We start from the raw sequence: 20,030 nt of genomic DNA on the forward strand, positions 1-20,030 counted from the left end.
ATCGGAATGCTGATCGCAATAGCCCCCTAGGGGGACTAGTAAAATAAAAAAAAGTTAAAAAAAGTTTTAAAAAATTAAAAAAAAAACAAAAAAACCTAAAAGTTCAAATCACCCCCCATTCGCCCCATTGAAAATTAAAGGGTTAAAAAAATATACACACATTTGGTATCGCCGCGTTCAGAAACGCCCGATCTATCAAAATATAAAATCAATTAATCTGATCAGTATACGGCGTAGCGTCAAAAAAATTCCAAACGCCAAAATGACGTTTTTTTGTCGCCACAACTTTTGCGCAAAATGCTATAAGAGGCGATCAAAACGTAGCATCTGCGCAAAAATGGTACCGTTAAAAACATCAGCGCGAGACGCAAAAAATAAGCCATCACTGAGCCATAGATCCTGAAAAATGAGAACGCTACGGGTCACGGAATATGGCGTAAAACGTGCCCTACTTTTTTCGGTCAAACTTCCACTTTTTTTTTTTAACCCCTTATATAAAAGTAAACCTATACATGTTTGGTGTCTACGAACTTGCACTGACCTGAGGCATCACACCCACACATCAGTTTTACCATATAGTGAACACAGTGAATAAAATATCTCAAAAATATTAGTGCTATTGCACTTTTTTTGCAATTTTTCTGCATTTGGAATTTTTTTGCCGTTTTCCAGTACACTATATGGTAAAACTTATAGTTTCATTTAAAAGTACAGCTCGTTCCACAAAAAATGAGCCCTCACATGACCATATTGACTGAAAAATAAAAAAGTTACGTCTCTCAGAAAAAGAATGGCAAAAAAAGAAAACGGAAAGCGAAAAATCGGCCGGTCGTGAAGGGGTTAAACATCCCGCGCACCTCCTTCCTTCAGCATTGCCGGCGGGAAGCAGGTAAGCTGTGTTCATTGTTCCTGGGGTGTCACACGGAGCGATGTGTGCTGCCTTGGCAACATTGAACAACCGGGCGTTCGATTTTTAGAAAATGAGCGACGTGTCAACGATGAACGAGAAGGTGAGTATTTCTGCTCGTTCATAGGTGTCTCACGCTACGATATCATTAACGATGCCGGATGTGCGTCACTTATGACGTGACCTTGCCGACATCTCGTTAGATATATTATAGCGTGTAAAGCCCGCTTTACATGAGACCCAGGAGGCCAATGCTCTGCACTTTCTTCTAGAAGTAATTCAGGGAAAGTTGTGATAGGCCGGAGAGTTTAAATTAGAGCAGGGATTAGACTGGTACCCTTTAGTGTCTTTCATGTGGCACTAAAGGGTGTTTTTAGCTTAATAAAATAAATAATTTAAACATAACCATGTGTGGTCCTGCTATTTTTCACAACCTGTAAAGCCAAAGCAGAAAACTGTAGGCTGATATTATCAGGCTGCGAAGGTCCATGGCTATTTGGCCCTTCCCAGTCTAAAAATACCACGCCACAGATGCCACAGAAATGGCGCATCACACTAGATGCCGAATTATTTATTTAATCAGTTAAACCTAAAACACCTTTTTAGTACCTTTCATGTGGCACTAAAGGGTGTTTTTAGCCTTGTTTAACCTAATAAATAATAAAGATTAGTGTGGGTCCTCGCAGTTTTGATAAACAGCTAAGGTAAAGCAGGCAGCTGTGGGGTGGTATTATCAGACTGGGAAGGTCTATGGGTATTGGCCCCTTTCCAGCCTAAAAATAGTAGCCCTTAGCCAGCCTCAGAAATGGCACATCACAGTAGATGGGCTAATTCTGGTGCTTTTCCCAGCTCTTCCCAATTGTTCAGGTACAGTGGCAATCGGAATAATATTTCTCCATTGACTGCCATTATAGTCATTACTCGAATTGAGCCTGTCCAAGTGTGCAAACTGCTCGCTACAAGTGATGGGCACTCAAGTATTTTAGTGCTTTCTCATCTCTAGAGATTATCAAATAGATTCTATGCAAATCAAATTCAAGTTGAATTTTATGAAATTTGCAGGTGCCAGCTAACTCCAGCAATTTGCATTTCAATTTATGCAAATCGCCAATAAAATGCAACTGCTTTTTTACACAATAAAGAAGAGTATATAGATTACTCAAACGTGTGCTCTCTCATAATGGCTTGCAGCTATCACATCACATTACGAGTATAGGGCTGCCAATCAGGAGGGCCCATAACAGCTTGTATAAAAGCCTAGTCAGGGAATGCAGAAGCCATTTTAGAGTGCTTTTAGGATAGTGAGAGTATATCAGAGTTCACAGCTTTCCAATAGAGCTAGGAAGTGAAAACCTTAAAATATTGGACAGATTCTCCATAAAACAAGGTGTTGTATAACTGCAGCAGTGAAACAGATTAGCTTGGGAATGCAGTTTCTCTTGATAATGGTAGACAGATAGGAAAGGTACCAGCAGCTATGGCAGACTTCATGTCATTGATTAGTGATGTGGTGTAGCTAGCATCTGTCCTACTGCAGTTGAATTACAATTACACTTTTCTTTCTACATTGTAAATGCACTACATAAATGCACTACAAAGCAGAAGCAAGTTAGCACAATAGTTTTTCCAGAAAAAAGAAAATACTGAAATCCGTAATCCGTGACATATGGTATTCTAGCTTGTCAAAAGTGTCTGTACTGAGCTTTTGGATTTCTAGTGCAATTGTTTTTGGGAAGATGAGAATAATTGTTTTTTTAAAATATAAAGTAAATGCAATAAAATCTAGACATTTAAAGGGGTGGTTCACCCATATTTTTTATTGTTTAGTTTGATATTATATTGAGAAACAATGTTTCTCTCAAATACCTTGTGTTGGCAATAGTGCCTGTGAGAGGCGCTATTGCAGACAGCTGTTTCCCGCTCCGGTGACGTCACGTCAAGTGCCACACACGTCACATCCGTGCAGCCGGCTGCATTCTTCCAGACTCACTGAGCTGTGGGTGTTGTTTCACCACTTGTCACAGCCCATCTGCTCCCTCCTCCCTCACAGCAGAACGCTGCAAGGAGGAGACGCGCTGTGCTAGGAGGGATGAGGGAGGAGTGTATTAGTGAGGTGGAAGGGTGGGGGAATTATGGAATATATGGCACATTACTCTTGTCAGTTACCACAGGATGAAGTTACTTTGAAGAATGAAGAAACAGAACAAATAGGGAAAGAATAGGAGGTTTTAGTCACGGGGATCACTTTTTGATAAAATGTTAGTGTGGTTGTATATGTAAAATTTAATATCTGTAAACTCGATAAATCTTGTAATAAATACCTTCTCTGATTGATGAAGTTGCCTCTAGCAGCAACACCATCAGTTGCAGTCAGTGTTCTAAACAGAATGATCTGCCCAATCACAAATATCTATGATTGATAATTTTTGGACCATTTTTTAATTTTAAAAAACATGAATAGCCTGTCAGTGCAATCTGTTATTAAATGGACTGTTTGTTACTATCGGGTTGCGATCTGTTTCTATCTTGAGGTCACTTTGACATTTGTTAGGCTGTGTTTGTGTTAGACCCCCTTCACATGTCCGTGTCTATGGTACGTGTTTGGTCCATTTCCTCACGTTCACACGTAGACCCATTAAAATCAATGGGTCTGCGCACACGTGCGTGTTTTGCTATTACCGTGTGTACATGTGGAGCATACGTGTGCCCGTGTGCTCCACACGTAGACATGTCTGTTTTTCTCCGGCATCACGGGTGTCACACGGCCTGCACACGGACCACACGGATGTGATCCATGTGACAAACACCGGAGAAAACACACGTGTTGGTTAAAAAAAAAAATATCTATACTCACCTGTCCGCAGTGCTGCAGTCTCTGCCGCTGCTGTCACTCGCTTCCGACCCCCGCTCATTATGCTCATCGCATATTCACTCCACTGCGGGTGGAAACTGCAGTGCGGGGAGTCGGCAGGGCCAGAGACCGAAGATCAGCACCACGGACAGCAACGCCAGGAACAGGTGAGCGGAAAGTTCCCAATCTCCGTGTGTTATCACGGATAACACATCGTGAACACACATTGTGCCATAAAAATGGCACACTGAGGGATATACGCACCTTTGACACGTCCGTGAAAAACGTGCGTGATTTTCATGGACGTGTAAAGGGGGCTGTAGGGAGAGTGAATGCAGTTGGATACAGTCCTGAAGAGATTACAGTACTTGTGATTTGCGATAAATTATTTTTCTACAAATCAAATTTTTAGGAAAAGTTTGCCGAACCTGATGAATTTAAATAGCAACATATTCAGTCATCTCTGAATGATGGAAATGACATCATCACTTGAGGACCGGGAAAGACAAATGGGCTATGGGAGGTTGAAAAAGCAAGAAACGGTTATTTTATTAACACATTTCCAGCAATTTAATTTTTTTTTTTTTTTTTAAGTCTCGAATCCTTTAGTTTTTAGCTGTAATTTATGGATTTACAGTTGGCAATAAAGCAACTTCCACAATTCTACTGTCAAGTATTTTGACCTGCATTTAATGTACAGTATACATCACGTTCTCCATTACTCAGTTTTCAGCATTGTTATATTAATTGACCATAAACAGTTATCTAATTTTAACTGACTCATACTTTTATACAAAAGTTGTACAAGGCCCTCTTCGAACAATTTTCAGGCCTTTTTGGAAGCAAAATATTTTCAGGATAGTTAATTGCTGTTGAATAAATGTAGGAATACCTCCAATCACCAACAGACATCTATGAGGTGAAAAAAGTGAGGAATTTGTATGTTACAAATGTATATTATCTATTATAGCACAATAAATGAGCTTCATTCACAAAAATCCAATTAAAGAAAAAACTGGAAGGGCTCTGATGAAATGATTTAGGGAGTAGGAAACCTCATCGATGCATGAAGTAATCTACAATACTGTTGCTCTCTAGTGTAAAAGGCTGTATATCATAAGCCTGAAAAACTGCTCCATGATACCCTTTGACTAATTGGATTTCTACTCTGGATTTATATACTTTAAACAGGTCATCCTACAGTATTGGGACATCATTGTATGTTTATTTTTTTTAGATATACATGCAGGACAGTGCTACACAGCCTAGAGTCTTAAATATTTGGTGGAAAGCCAATTCTGCTTTTTGCCAAGGTTAAAGATTTTTTGACATTTACAATATTGACGGGCAGAGCCGGCTTTCCTTTACAATACCAATAAATCATCTACATCTAGACTGTGAGCCCTTGCGGGCTGGGACCTCCCTCCTCCTGTACCTTTGTATTGTCTATTATTATTGTACTTTGTTTTTATTATGTACACAACATTTTCACTTGTAAAGCGCCATGGAATAAATAGCGTTATAATTATTATTATTTTTATTATTAATAATTATCTAAAAAGCAGACTACTTTTGTACTGAAAATATTTTCTAAATCTCAAATTCATACTGTGGCTATTATTTGGCTTGATTTATTTTCTTTGGTCCAGTTTTTATTGTAAAGATCTGGTACTTTTGCATTAAGGCTAGGGCCACATGAGGGTATGCATCCGGTGCAAGAGCATAGGGTGTGATATGCCAATGACCTTTGGCACCTGCTCTGCTGCCAGCATGACTTGAGTGTCATGCAACTGTGATCCAATCCTGCGATTGGATCACAGCTGTGGAATAGAAAGAGGGAGCTGTGGAGGAGAGGGAGGGTGATGTGGTGGAAAGGGAGGAATTAATCTCGCTATCTCCTCCATTGCCAGCCTGTGAGTATATCCCACTGCACTCAGATGTCCTTCAAGTGCAGTCCTTTGTTTCACTCGCACCCATAGACTTGTATGGGTGTGAGTGAATACAGCTCTTGCATACACTTGCAGAATGCTGCGATTGCTTTCTCTGTGCAATGCCGCCTGAGTAAAGAAAAATCGCAGCTGGAAACTGCCTGATAGCGTAACATTGGCCCGAGTGCCTAGGCCTAAAGGTGATTCAAGTTCAGTAAAATTTGTATCTAACATCTTGTATACTAAAAAAGAAAAATAAAATCTATATTTAGGGAGCACAATGTTAGATCACCCCATCAGATCTGAGCAAACCAAAATATATTGCCCTAGTTTTTTTTAATCAAAGTTTATTTTCACACCATCAGTCAACAGTTGTCACCATAATACTGTGGACTGTGAGCCCTTGCGGGCCGTGTCCCCTCTGCTCCTGTACCTGTTTGTGCCTCATTTTGTTCATGATTATTGTACTTGTCTATGTATACCCCTTTTCACATGTAAAGCGCCATGGAATAAATGTTGCTATAATAATAAAGTCTAAAAGTTCCTTTCTGGATTAATGTTCTTGAGGTTTCGATTTTTCCTAGTTTGTTTTAATAGTTGATGACTGGGTTTGTTATTCCTAGAGATTAGCTTGGTTGGTTTTGGTTCTTGCAGATATAGGGACCACCTATATTTTTAGCTTGCCTTTTTTTTTAATACAAATTAATAGTTCTACAATGCTAAACAATGTAGAATCAGATAGTGTCTTTTAATGGGCATTGTTTCTAGTTTGTATATCCATCCTAGTTCTGTGCTGTTATTATCTGTTTTCCCAAAAGACAATTTGTACGATAAGTAAAATATACATCAAACACAGACTGTATCTCTACACACAAAGGAGAGAACACACGCAGTGCTTCGTTCCTTTTGTGTACTCCTTTTTCTGGGCTGGATATAGGTCAGCACACAAGTGGAGCGCATGAAGCATCTCTGAATCTGGGATTCCTAATTTCATCTCCTGAGGCTTGTCTTCGGAGTGACTAAATTATCTAGTCATGGTTGTTCTATTTTTAGTGATGGTGGTTTGTGCATTCAGGCTCCACATTAAGGCCTTGCCCAACAGATACTCAATTTAGTCCGTTTGGGGTAGAATAGTTTGGAACAACCATTATCTAGAGTATATATAATGGTTATAGAATTATATCACAGTGAGAATGGAAGTATATATTTGTATACATGCTACCATGACTATGAAAATTAGATTTTGTTTTATATTTCGATATTTGATTTGTTTTTTTTACTAATTAGTAGATATGAGCAAGCCTGAAAAGTAAAGTTCGTTTCTTACCGAACACTGACTTTACCAAAAAACAGTATTTGAGTTTTGAGTTTGGGTGTTTAACATATGCAAATCACTCACTCGAGCATCGCTGTGATCAGGTAGACTCCATGCTCGGCCCAGTGCGAGCCACTTGCAGTTTTAAACTGCTTGCAGTGGGGGTAAGAAATGTCATCGTGTGCCAAAAAAAGAAAAAAAAAGGGAAATCCTCACCTATCCTGCCCCGGAAGTCGGAAGTATTCTGTTTATGGCAGGCTGCTCAATCAGTGACTTCCATTGGGGTTCAGGTCACGTCCATGTCCAGAACCAAACTTTATCTATAGTCCAACTGAAACGGCCAAACCACATTTCAACAGGTCCGCTCATCTCCACTAACTAGCTGTCACAGAATAAAAAAAACCTCACAAGAAATACCTAGGAGAGGTCGCAACCCCATAAGCCAATATCCTACCATTTACAAAGTCTTGAAACTTGTCAAGAGTTAAATGCCAAGCCAGAAGAGTATGCAAATTTTCTCTCTCGCAGAGCAAAGAAACTACCTCTTAAGTATCACCTAAGAATAAATTCTAACTCATGCGAATATATAGAACGGCCTGAGGAACCAGGCTTGTCTTTAATGCCCCATCAATGAAGTATGAGTGGAAGATCACTGTGGTGTGATGAACTCCGTAGTTGGTGGAAGTATAGTGGACTTTATATATGGGGTGGTAGGTTAGGGAATCCTGTTTTGGATGGGTATCAATAAAGCAGAGACTCGTCCAAAACAGGATTCCCTAACCTACCAGCCCATATATAAAGTCCACTATACTTCAGCCAACTACGGAGTTCATCACAGCACAGTGATCTTCCACTCATACATCATTGATGCGACATTGAAGACAACCCTGGTTCCTCAGGCCATTCTATATATTCACATCAGTTTTAAGTTATTCTCAGATAACAATAACCTTGAAAAAGGCTTTTTTCAAGCTGAAACGTTGGTTCAATTTTGTTTTTAGTGTATCTATATATTGAAAAAATTAAAGTGGACACTTTTCTTCTGTTTCGCATCTTCAAATAGTGTTATTCTCTTTCATTATATTGTTTCTTTACTTTTGAGCACCTAGTGCCAGTTGAGCAGACCTACGCTTATTGATTACCTTTAATGAGGCACACATGATCCACGGATAAATGGTAAGCTGCAACCTCATCTACTCCTGCACTCAGCCAGACTCTGCTCTACACTGATAAGGGGGAAACCTCCCAAAAAATCCTTTTTGTAGATGAGTTTCTGACTTGGCATTTATCTGTGGTCATTTTTCATGATATTTACCAGTGTGGTAATCTCTCATCCTAGGTGCACTTACACAATATTTTAATTGGTTCTAGGAGAGAGATAAATTACATCCTGCAGCATGTACTGTAAAGGTATGGTCACTAGTGATGAGCGAGTATGCTTTTTACTACTCGGTACTCGCACGAGTATCACTGTACTCGGGCTACTCGGCGGGTACCGAGTAATTTTGCAATACTCGTGCTGTACTCGTGGTCTTCATCCCTGCATGTTGGCGCTCTTTTGAGAGCCAGCCCTCATGCAGGGATTGGCTGGCAGACCACTGCAATGCCACAGCCCTGTTAGTTGTGGAATTGCAGTGATTGGCCGGCCCGCACAGCGTGACCGAGCCTTTATACCGGCGGGCGCGCTGTGCTCTGTACACAGCCATCTCATATTCCCTGCTTTCCATGCCCACAGGCGCCTATGATTGGTTGCAGTGAGACACGCCCCCACACTGAGTGACAGGTGTCTCACTGCACCCAATCACAGCAGCCGGTGGGCGGGTCTATACTGTGCAGTAAAATAAATAAATAAATAATTAAAAAAACCGGCGTGCGGTCCCCCCAATTTTAATACCAGCCAGATAAAGCCATACAGCTGAAGGCTGGTATTCTCAGGATGGGGTGCCCCACGTTATGGGGAGCCCCCCACCCTAACAATATCAGTCAGCAGCTGCCCAGAATTGCCGCATACATTATATGTGACAGTTCTGGGACTGTACCCGGCTCTTCCCAATTTACCCTAGTGCATTGGCAAATTGGGGTAATAAGGAGTTAATGGCAGCCCATAGCTGCCAATAAGTCCTAGATTAATCATGTCAGGCGTCTCCCCGAGATTCCTTCCATGATTAATCTGTAAATTACAGTTAAAAAACACACACACCCAAAAAAATCATTTATTAGAAATAAAAAACACAAACAAAGTCCCTCATTACCAATTTATTAACCCCGACAAACCCTCCATGTCCGGCGTACTCCACAGTCCTCCAGCGTCGCGTCCAGCTTTGCTGCATGGAAGTGACAGGAGCTGCAGAAGACACCGCCACTCCGGTCACCTCCACGCAGCTAATGAAGGGAATAGCGCGATCAGCTGCTGTCAGTCAGGTAACTCCCGGCCACCGCTGGATCCAGCGGTGGCCGCGATTAACCTCAGTGACAGCAGCTGATCGCTATACTCACCTCAGTTGGTGCATGGAGCTGACCGGAGCGGCGGTGAGTAGCGCGATCAGCTGAGCTGTCACTGAGGTTACCCGCGGCCACCGCTGCATCCACCGTTGGATCCAGGTAACCTCAGTGACAGCTCAGCTGATCGCTATACTCATCTCATTAGCTGCGTGGAGGTGACCGGAGCGGCGGTGTATTCTGCAGCTCCTGTCACCTTCATGCAGCAGAGCTGGACGCGACGCTGGAGGTCCGTGGATTACGCCGGACATGGAGGGTTTGTCGGGGTTAATAAATTGGTAATGAGGGATTTTGTTAGTGTTTTTTATTTCTAATAAAGGATTTTTCGGGTGTGTGTGTTTTTTAACTGTAATTTACAGATTAATCATGGAAGGAATCTCGGGGAGACGCCTGACATGATTAATCTAGGATTTAGTGGCAGCTATGGGCTGCCATTAACTCCTTATTACCCCGATTTGCCAACGCACTAGGGTAAATCGGGAAGAGCCGGGTACAGTCCCAGAACTGTCGCATATAATGTATGCGGCAATTCTGGGCGGCTGCTGACTGATATTGTTAGGGTGGGGGGCTCCCCATAACGTGGAGCTCCCCATCCTGAGAATACCAGCCTTCAGCCGTATGGCTTTATCTGGCTGGTATTAAAATTGGGGGGACCGCACGCCGTTTTTTTTAATTATTTAATTATTTATTTCACTGCACAGTATACACACGCCCACCGGCTGCTGTGATTGGGTGCAGTGAGACAGCTGTCACTCAGTGTGGGGGCGTGTCTCACTGCAACCAATCATAGGCGCCGAAAAGCAGGAAAGCAGAGAATACGAGATTGATTAATGAGCGGCCGGCTTTTTCAAAAGAGGAAAAGCCGCCGGAGTTTAGTGAACAGCCGTGCAGCGCCGCAGCAGTGATCGGGGAACGGTAAGTAAGAGAGAGGGGGGGGAACTGACCGACAGACTGTGAGAGGGGGACAGACAAGACAGAGAGAGACAGACAGAGCGAGACCGACCGACGGGAGATAGAATGAAAAAAAAAATGACCGACATCGTTAGTAAAAAGCACAAAACGTGCGTTTTGGACATCGGAGTGCCACACAAGGTTTTCACGTAAAATCTTTCATGTATTAATCTCAAAAAGTAACATACACCAGCTCTATCTCACTATTGGGTATGTGCCCTTAACATTTCCGCCATGAAAATTCATTTTGGTGTCATTTTGGAAGGTTTTCTGGTGAGTCCGTAAAAATGGCGTAAAACTCGGACAAAATTGTTCACAGCTGTGACTTTTGAGTGATAAATGCTTCAAGGGGTCTTCCCCATGCTGTTGCCATGTCATTTGAGCACTCTTCTGAGACTTTTGTGCCATTTTTAGGGTTTCTACATGCTGCCGGGGGTCATTTCACAAAAATACTCGGGTCTCCCATAGGATAACATTGGGCTCGGTGCTCGGGCCGAGTACACGAGTATCTTGGGATGCTCGGCTCGAGCACTCGAGCTTTTTAGTACTCGCTCATCACTAATGGTCACACAGTGCTGTTTTACGACCAATTAATTCCGCATGAAAAAGTGTTTCCATTAAAACCGCCACATTACATGTGTTTTTTTATGGTTTTCATACATTTAATTGTGCGTTTTTGATGCATGTTTTATGCATTCAATTGTAAGGGTAAAAAAACAGTAAAAAATTCTGAAAGAATTGACATTCTGCAGTTTAAAAAACACACAGGCTCAAAAATCGCAAATGGAATTATGTACCATGTCAATGAGACTTTAGAAATCATATTAGTTTTGTGCTACCGTAAATTGTTTTTTTTTTCCACATGAAGAAACATATGGAAAAAATGCCTCATATGAACATACCATTAGGCCGCCTGCATACATTGCGTATTTGGTGAGGTTTTATACCTCAGTATTTGTAAACCAAAACACGGAGTGGGCAAAAAATACAGAAGTGGTGTCAGTGTTTCTATTATACTTTTCCTCTGTTTCACTCCTGGTTTTGGCCTACAAATATCAAAGAAAACTCACCAAATACTCAACGAGGCCTAAGACTCCTTAATCTGCTTTATGGAGAACCGTTATTTCCCCCCATGTAGCCTACTGTTAAGGACAGTGGATGTGTTTGGGGGCTTAATCTCCTTTAGAATATGTTACATTCACATGGCCACTTGTCACTAAGGAAGAAACTAAAATATAAAATGAGAGTATAGGGAGGATCTCCAGGGCACTGATCCGCACCATATAATTATGTGTGAATTGTCCTTAGAAGTTTGGCTGAAAAAAGACCATGCTCTGCTCTGCGGTGCATCTGATGTAACAGGGATTATAACATAGAAGCAGCAGAGAAAAAAAATCAGGCACTCACCAGAGCTTGCTTGTGCAGGTATCGATTTATTTAATCGCGGAGGTTACAAGTGCATTAGGGCTGGTGGGGTGGGAGAGGACGCTAGACACGTCCAGTGACGACGGCCGTTTCGCACCTGTCTCTTGAGACAGGTGCGAAACTGCCGTCGTCACTGGACGTGTCTAGCGTCCTCTCCCACCCCACCAGCCCTAATGCACTTGCAACCTCCGCGATTGAATAAATCGATACCTGCACAAGCAAGCTCTGGTGAGTGCCTGATTTTTTTTCTCTGCTGCTTCTAAAATATAAAATGAAAATATTAGACAAAATTTTATTAATTAGGTTTTCAAAGCTTCTTATTTTCTTGAGTTCTATTCAGTATCAGTTTGAAATAGAAGTGATCTGTGACATAATACAAAAATGGACAGTTTTGTATAGAGAAAGAGGCAAGTAACTGCATTTATGTTTTCCCTCAGGCGGTTGGTGGATCGTTTGGAGGATATGAGGAAGACTGTGACGGGTGATGGTGTTAATCGTTGCATTCTTTGTGGAGAGCAGTTGGGTTTGCCTGGATCAAAGTGTGTGGTCTGTGAAGACTGCAAAAAGGTCAATATCATTATTTCTAATGAGCAGCATAATATTTCACTATTAGGAACCTTTTCAAACTTAAAATTTTTGAAAGTTATCTTCTACAATATATTTAAAAAAAATGTTTTCTATAATTTCATGTACAAGCAGTAGCACAGCTAGTACAAAGTGTGTGCAAACTAAAGTTGAAAAGATATAGCTTTAATAATATACAGTGATATGAAAAAGTGTTTGCTCCCATCCTGATTTTTTATTCTTTTGCATGTTTGTCAAACTTAAATGTTTCAGATCACCAAACACATTTAAATGTTAGACAAAGATAACACAAGTAAATACAAAATTCAGTTTATAAATGAAGGCCTTTATTATTAAGGGAAAAAGAAATCTTAACCTAAAGGGCCGTGTGTGAAAAAGAGATTGCCCCCCCCAAAAAAAACATAAATTGTAGTTTATTAAGTTTTTGGAAAGTTCAATTTCCCTAGCCATGCCCAGGCCTGATTAATGCCACACCTATTCTCAATCAAGAAATCACTTAAATAGGACTTGTCTGTCAAAGTGAAGTAGACCAAAAGATCCTGAAAAGCCAAACTTCCTGCCTTGAGCCAAAGAAATTCAGGAACAAAAGAGTAAAAAGTAATTGAGATCTATCAGTCTGGTAAAGGTTATAAAGCCATTTATAAAACATTGGGACTCCAGCGAACCACAGTGAGTGCCATGATCCACAAATGGTGAAAACATGGAACAGTGTGACCCTTCCCAGGAGTGACTGGTCCACCAAAATTACCCCAAGATCGCAGCAACAACTCTTCAAAGAGGTCACAAAAGAGTGCACAACAACATTAAAAGAACTGCAGGTCTCACATGCCTCAGTTAAGGTCAGTGTTCATGACTCCACCATAAGAAATGGATTGCATGGCAGAGTTCCAACACTGTGGGTCTTCTCCTGGCGGGGACGCAGGACCCGGCTCTTCGGTCGGCGGCTGTAGCGCGATGGCTGCTTCTGCTTTGCAGACTGGGATAGATATTGTTGCGGCCTGGTCTGGTCTGGCCGGACGGGACCCTGCTGCGGCTGGGTCTGGTCTGGACGGGCATGGCGTTGCAGCAGGGATCTCAGCAGGAACTGCAGCAGGGATCACCGTGGGCATCGCAGCATGGATCACAGCGGTCATTGCAGCATGGATCACAGCGGGCATCACTGCAGGGATTGCCTCCGGTAACAGCGCCGGTGGGGTCAGCGCACCCAAGCGGGCAGGGGCCGCGTGGGGCTCACCCAAAGGCATCAGCATGGGGGTCTGTGTGGTCACCTCTCTGTGTGGCACTTGTCGCGCGGTCCACCTCTCATAGGCCCGAACCGCTGCTGCCAGCTCCCGTAGCTCTGAGCGCCCTTCCATCACTTGCTGCATTATTCTTGCTTGCAGACAGTCACAGAACTGGGCGAGCTCCCAGTCCCACCAGGCAGCGGAGCCTGGTTCTGGTTCCCTGCATGCGGACGCTATTCTCTCTGCGTCGTCGCTGCTCACCAGGTCCTCTCTGCACTCCCTGGGTTTTGTTTCTTGCAGCAGACTCGTGACTTTTCCTTCCTTTTCTCCAGTCTTGAACATCTCCGCTGGGTAAGGTCAGATCCGCCCCCATCGCTCGCGAGGTCAGAACGCTCCAGGGGTTCTCTGGGCAGCCACACCTCTTCGTGGGCAATTACTTCGTTTTGCGTGGTCTGCTGTTGTTTCTTGGTGCGCTTTCTGCAGTGGCAATATGGCGGCGCTTCAAACTTTTCAAACAGACTGCCAAGGCACATGGTAACCTGTCGTAACAAGTCTAGTCCTGATCCTGTTCCTAACACAAGATGTGGAGCCCCATTATCTTCAGGTCGCCTCAGGGTCTTCAGGGACTTCACGTGCTGGTGATCTCCTGGCCACAGGTAGGTCAGGTTAACTTTTATGGGAATCGTGATGCCACTCTCAGTAATTGCGGTCAGGGGGTGACCGTCACTGCAATTTAGTGAGCGCCTGGGGCTGATGGTAGATGCAGTCAGTTGTTGTGGCCTCCCGAGAGTGGGGCTGGCCCCAGGGCCCAGTTAAGTGCGTAGTACTACAGGTCGCAGAATAATTCACACACAGGCAGCAGTGTCTTTCAGGGTTTTTACTCACTTTCAGATGGTAGCTGTGAGTCAACCCGGGCGATGCTATGATGAACTAAGTGGAACCAGGTATCGCTTCGGCTGATGTAGGGGTGACTGCTGACTCGACATCCTAGCCTTTCTTGTTTGGGGTGACTCCTTACTTGTAGTATTGCGGGGATCACCCAGGGAAGTCACAACTGCTGTTCTCCCCTTTCTGGCCTGTTTGCTGGCAGCGTGGACCAAGGTTAAGATGGCTCCCGGCTCAATCCTCCTTATGGGCCCCCTCGTTGCTGCTGATGCTGCGGACTCTGTGTAGGTTGGTGAAGCACCTACAGTGCCCTCACCAGCAGGTTTGGCAGGCCAAGTAGATGAGTTCCTGCTCTGGGGACCTGTTTCCCTGTTCGGGCTTGGTCTACTGGTAGTCTCCTTACTCAGCCACCTCTGCACTAGGTGGATTTCAGGCAGCACCACTGGGTAGCCTCTCTCCCCCACCAGCAGCCACTACAGGTGCAGGGTCTGAGCGTGTCCTGATCTTCTACTCCACACCTCAGACGTGGCTCCTCCACTCCTACTCCTCTGGCTGCCACTGAACAACTCTGTCTCCAGTCCCACTACCCACCACTAGCTGGGATGCGAGGGCCACGCCCCCTCCCTGAGACTGCCCAGGGGTCACCTCTAAGCTGTTTGTGTGTGTCCTGGCTACTAAGTGTCTGTGTGTCCACACCCTAGTCAGCTTTTGGGATTACCTGTTTTGTACTGACCCAGCATGCGTGCAGTACTCAGTGGTGCCTGACCAGGTCAGGGGCACCACATTCCCCCTTAGTTATCAACAGCACATCCTCGGGCTGTAAAGACAAGAACATTTAAAGTGCAAACTTGTAAAACATTTAAACAGTATAAAAACATCATAAAACATTCAAAGCAGGTACCAAACATCACCACCCTCCACCCACAAGTCCATTAACCCACTCAACACCCTCTGATCTTCTTTATTGAGGTTGATGGTTAAAGGGTAAGCCCCTTCACAGTTGAGCCGCGTCTTCAGCTACTTATGGCAGGAATGTAGAGGCGGCGTACTCGGTCACTTCAGACAGGGTACCCACTTCTTTATGGTGGCGAGCCAAGCCCCATAAACAGGCATGCTCCCTTGTCGTCGACGAGCCAGGCCCCATAAACAGGTATGCTCTGGTGTTGGTACCGCTGGGATAACTGCATACACTGCGAGAGTTTGTGGCTACAGCCAGTTCATAGCCTCTTGGTTCATAGAAAACTGCACAAAACCAGGTGCAAAGAATTTCTCAAAGGTTCTCACAATAGTTCTTGTGGGCACATCATCTTGAACAGGTAACGTTGCTTAACTGGTAAACTTGTCTGTACTTTTCTTTCCGTTGCAGGACCCAGAGTGATGTGCTCCTCTCGCTGGCACTGGGCACTGCTCTTGCGCTGTCATCTGGAACTGTAGTGTTATCTGATGTTTCATATTGATCTGTAGCTGTAGCTGTATCTGTAGCTGTATCTTTAGCTGTAGCTGTAGCCATGTCTTCTTCTCATGGTGATTACCTTGGGGACTGAGCGGGAGTAGCAGGGCTTTAGCTGGAGCTCCTCGGACATGGCACTACGTCCAGAGCATACCAGCCCCTTTCACCTTTGTGCCTGGTGAATTCCACTAGGTCTCCCATTCTTAGGTCATGACCAGGGTGTCCTCGGGGCAGGTCGGACCGGACATCTCTTCGGCTTACAAAAATGCCCTTCCTGATGCCAGGTGCCACTATAAACCCATAGCCGGTTCTCAGGTTAAATTCCTCAACCACTCCGCGGTGGAGAGGACCTCTGACCTGGTGCTTGGCTTTTCTGAGAGACTGCTTTTCCTCCAAATCTCGAGCTGTCACCTCTTCTTTCTGCTTGTCTGGGGAATGCTGCACAGGGGTGGTCTTGCTCTCCCGCGGCGCCATACTATGCTGGCTGGCCTCCGCATTGCCGCCACCTTGCTGTCTGCAGTCTCCCAGGTCACGTACATGCTGGGCATGAAGATGTCCACTGTTTCTTCCTCAGCAGGGGGTGTCAGAACCTCTTCCCAGTGGGAGTAGGGCAACATCTCAACCTCCGGACCTCCCTTACTTCCTAAGGGTGCTGCGTCCTCCTCCAGCTGTTCGGTAATTGGCACTTCAGCCTCCAGGCCTCTCCTCCTCCCCCTTAGGTGTCTTGAGCACTCCTCCGGTTACTCCGGCAGCAGTGCTGGGGACAGGCGTTCATCAAAAGGCCAGGGTGGTGGGCTCTTCCCATCCGCAGAAGTTGCTGGGACCGCTCCGGGTCCAGGTGACCGCCTGGGGACTATGTATCTGTCCACCAGGTCTTTGGGGAAACGTGCACTCAGCTCCTCCTTGAGCCGCAGAAATACTGGGTCTTCTCCTGGCAAGGACGCAGAACCCGGTTCTTCGGTCGGCGGCTGGGGCGCGATGGCTGCTTCTGCTTTGCAGACTGGGGTAGACGGCGTTGCGGACTGGTCTGCTCTGGCCGACGGGACGCTGCTGTGTCTGGTCTGGTCGGGCATGGCGTTGCAGCAGGGATCTCAGCAGGAACTGCAGCAGGGATCACCACGGGCATCGCAGCATGGATCACAGCGGGCATCGCAGCATGGATCACAGTGGGCATCGCTGCAGGGATCACCTCCAGTAACAGTGCCGGCGGGGTCAGTGTACCTGAGCGGGAAGGGGCAGCGTGGGACTCACCCAAAGGCATCAGCATGGGGGTCTGGGTGGTCACCTCTCGGTGTTGCACTTGTCTCACGGTCCACCTCTCATAGGCCCGAACTGACGCCGCCAGCTCCCGTAGCTCTGAGCGCTCTTCCATCACTTGCTGCATTATTCTTGCTTGCAGATGGTCACAGAACTGGGCGAGCTCCCAGTCCCACCAGGCAGCGGAGCCTGGTTCTGGTTCCCTGCATGCGGACGCCATTCTGTCTGCGTCATCGCTGCTCACCAGGTCCTCTCTGCACTCCCTGGGTTTCGTTTCTTGCAGCAGACTCATGACTTTTCCTTCCTTTTCCACCAGTCTTGAACATCTCCGCCGGGTAAGGTCAGATCCTCCCCCATCGCTCACGAGTAGAGTTGAGCGCGGTTCGTGGTTCGTGGTTCTCCAGTTCTAGGCTCGAGTGATTTTGGGGCATGTTCTAGATCGAACTAGAACTCGAGCTTTTTGCAAAAGCTCGATAGTTCTAGAAACGTTCGAGAACGGTTCTAGCAGCCAAAAAACAGCTAAATCTTAGCTTGGTTTCTGCTGTAATAGTGTAAGTCACTCTGTGAATCAAACTATTATCACATTTCAGTGTATAGTGTGCGTGAACAGCGCCTTCAGATCACTGCTGTTTCTATAATGAATGAATTTTTTTTTTTTCTTGTCTTCCTTCCCTAAGCGCGCGCGTCTTGTGGGGCTGGCCAGCATGTCAGCCAATCACAGACACACACACACCTAAGTGGACTTTGAGGCAGAGAAGCAACGGCATGTGTGATAGGATCTGCATGTCACATGTCCCTGCATTATAAAACCGGACATTTTCTTCACGATCGCCATTATCTGCCTTCTGCGTCTTTGGTGTCAGACATCACTGTCGCAGTTCCGTCCTTTGTCCTATCGCCGATACAGCTGTATGCGCTGCATACACAGCGTTAGACAGCTTAGGGAGAGCACATTCTAGCAGTCCTTTTAAGGGCTCGTACCGGCAGGGTCAGAGAGCCATAGGTGACAGGTCCTGCAAACAGCAACAGCGTCTGTGTAGCCCAGGTCAGGGATTTCCTCCCTGCATTTCACCATTAGGAGGGAATAGAAAGGCAGGCTTCCATTCCTCTACCCAGAGCACCACAATCCTGCCACTGTACCCTCTTGTCCTCTGCACACTCCAACTCATTCTAAGTAAGCCATTATACTAGCAAACACTCAGTGTACCTAGTGGCATCCTATCTGTGGCTATTGGACTTTGCTATAGTCCCACTAGTGCAAAGACATTTGCAGAGCACATCTGCCTGCATTGCACACTCCAAGTTTTTTAAACTAAGCCATTTTACTAGCAAACACTCAGTGTACCTAGTGGCATCCTATACGTGGCTATTGGACTTTGCTATAGTCCCACTAGTGCAAAGACATTAGCAGAGCACATCTGCCTGCATTGCACACTCCAAGTTTTTTAAACTCAGCCATTATACTAGCAAACACTCTGTACCTAGTGGCATCCTATACGTGGCTATTGGACTTTGCTATAGTCCCACTAGGGCCAAGACATTTGCAGAGCGCATCTGCCTGCGTTGCACACTCCAACAAATTATAACGAAGCCATTATACTAGCAAACACTCAGTGTACCTAGTGGCATCCTATACGTGGCTATTGGACTTTGCTATAGTCCCACTAGTGCCAAGACATTTGCAGAGCACATCTGCCTGCATTGCACACTCCAAGTTTTTTAAACTCAGCCATTATACTAGCAAACACACAGTGTACCTAGTGGCATCCTATACGTGGCTATTGGACTTTGCTATAGTCCCACTAGTGCCAAGACATTTGCAGAGCGCATCTGCCTGCGTTGCACACTCCAACTAATTATAACGAAGCCATTATACTAGCACACACTCAGTGTACCTAGTGGCATCCTATACGTGGCTATTGGACTTTGCTATAGTCCCACTAGTGCCAAGACATTTGCAGAGCGCATCTGCCTGCGTTGCACACTCCAACTAATTATAACGAAGCCATTATACTAGCACACACTCAGTGTACCTAGTGGCATCCTATACGTGGCTATTGGACTTTGCTATAGTCCCACTAGTGCCAAGACATTTGCAGAGCGCATCTGCCTGCGTTGCACACTCCAACTAATTATAACGAAGCCATTATACTAGCAAACACTCAGTGTACCTAGTGGCATCCTATACGTGGCTATTGGACTTTGCTATAGTCCCACTAGTGCCAAGACATTTGCAGAGCGCATCTGCCTGCGTTGCACACTCCAACTAATTATATCGAAGCCATTATACTAGCACACACTCAGTGTACCTAGTGGCATCCTATACGTGGCTATTGGACTTTGCTATAGTCCCTCTAGTGCCAAGACATTTGCAGAGCGCATCTGCCTGCGTTGCACACTCCAACTAATTATAACGAAGCCATTATACTAGCAAACACACAGTGTACCTAGTGGCATCCTATACGTGGCTATTGGACTTTGCTATAGTCCCACTAGTGCCAAGACATTTGCAGAGCGCATCTGCCTGCGTTGCACACTCCAACTAATTATAACGAAGCCATTATACTAGCACACACTCAGTGTACCTAGTGGCATCCTATACGTGGCTATTGGACTTTGCTATAGTCCCACTAGTGCCAAGACATTTGCAGAGCGCATCTGCCTGCGTTGCACACTACAACAAATTATAACGAAGCCATTATACTAGCAAACACTCAGTGTACCTAGTGGCATCCTATACGTGGCTATTGGACT

The 20,030-nt window shown here is 45.0% G+C and overlaps 1 protein-coding gene across 3 annotated transcripts in view; it reads left to right on the plus strand.

The window, feature by feature from the left end:
* RPH3A (rabphilin 3A) overlaps positions 1-20,030 on the plus strand; it is a 514,708-nt gene that overhangs the window by 362,689 nt on the left and 131,989 nt on the right. For all 3 annotated transcript variants that reach the window (XM_075323991.1, XM_075323981.1, XM_075323999.1), the window contains one exon: positions 12,314-12,443. In XM_075323991.1, the coding sequence (XP_075180106.1) occupies positions 12,314-12,443 (130 nt within the window). The remainder of the gene's footprint in view (positions 1-12,313; positions 12,444-20,030) is intronic.

The sequence above is a fragment of the Anomaloglossus baeobatrachus genome, chromosome 1, assembly GCF_048569485.1.
Source record: "Anomaloglossus baeobatrachus isolate aAnoBae1 chromosome 1, aAnoBae1.hap1, whole genome shotgun sequence".
Classification (NCBI taxonomy): domain Eukaryota; kingdom Metazoa; phylum Chordata; class Amphibia; order Anura; family Aromobatidae; genus Anomaloglossus; species Anomaloglossus baeobatrachus.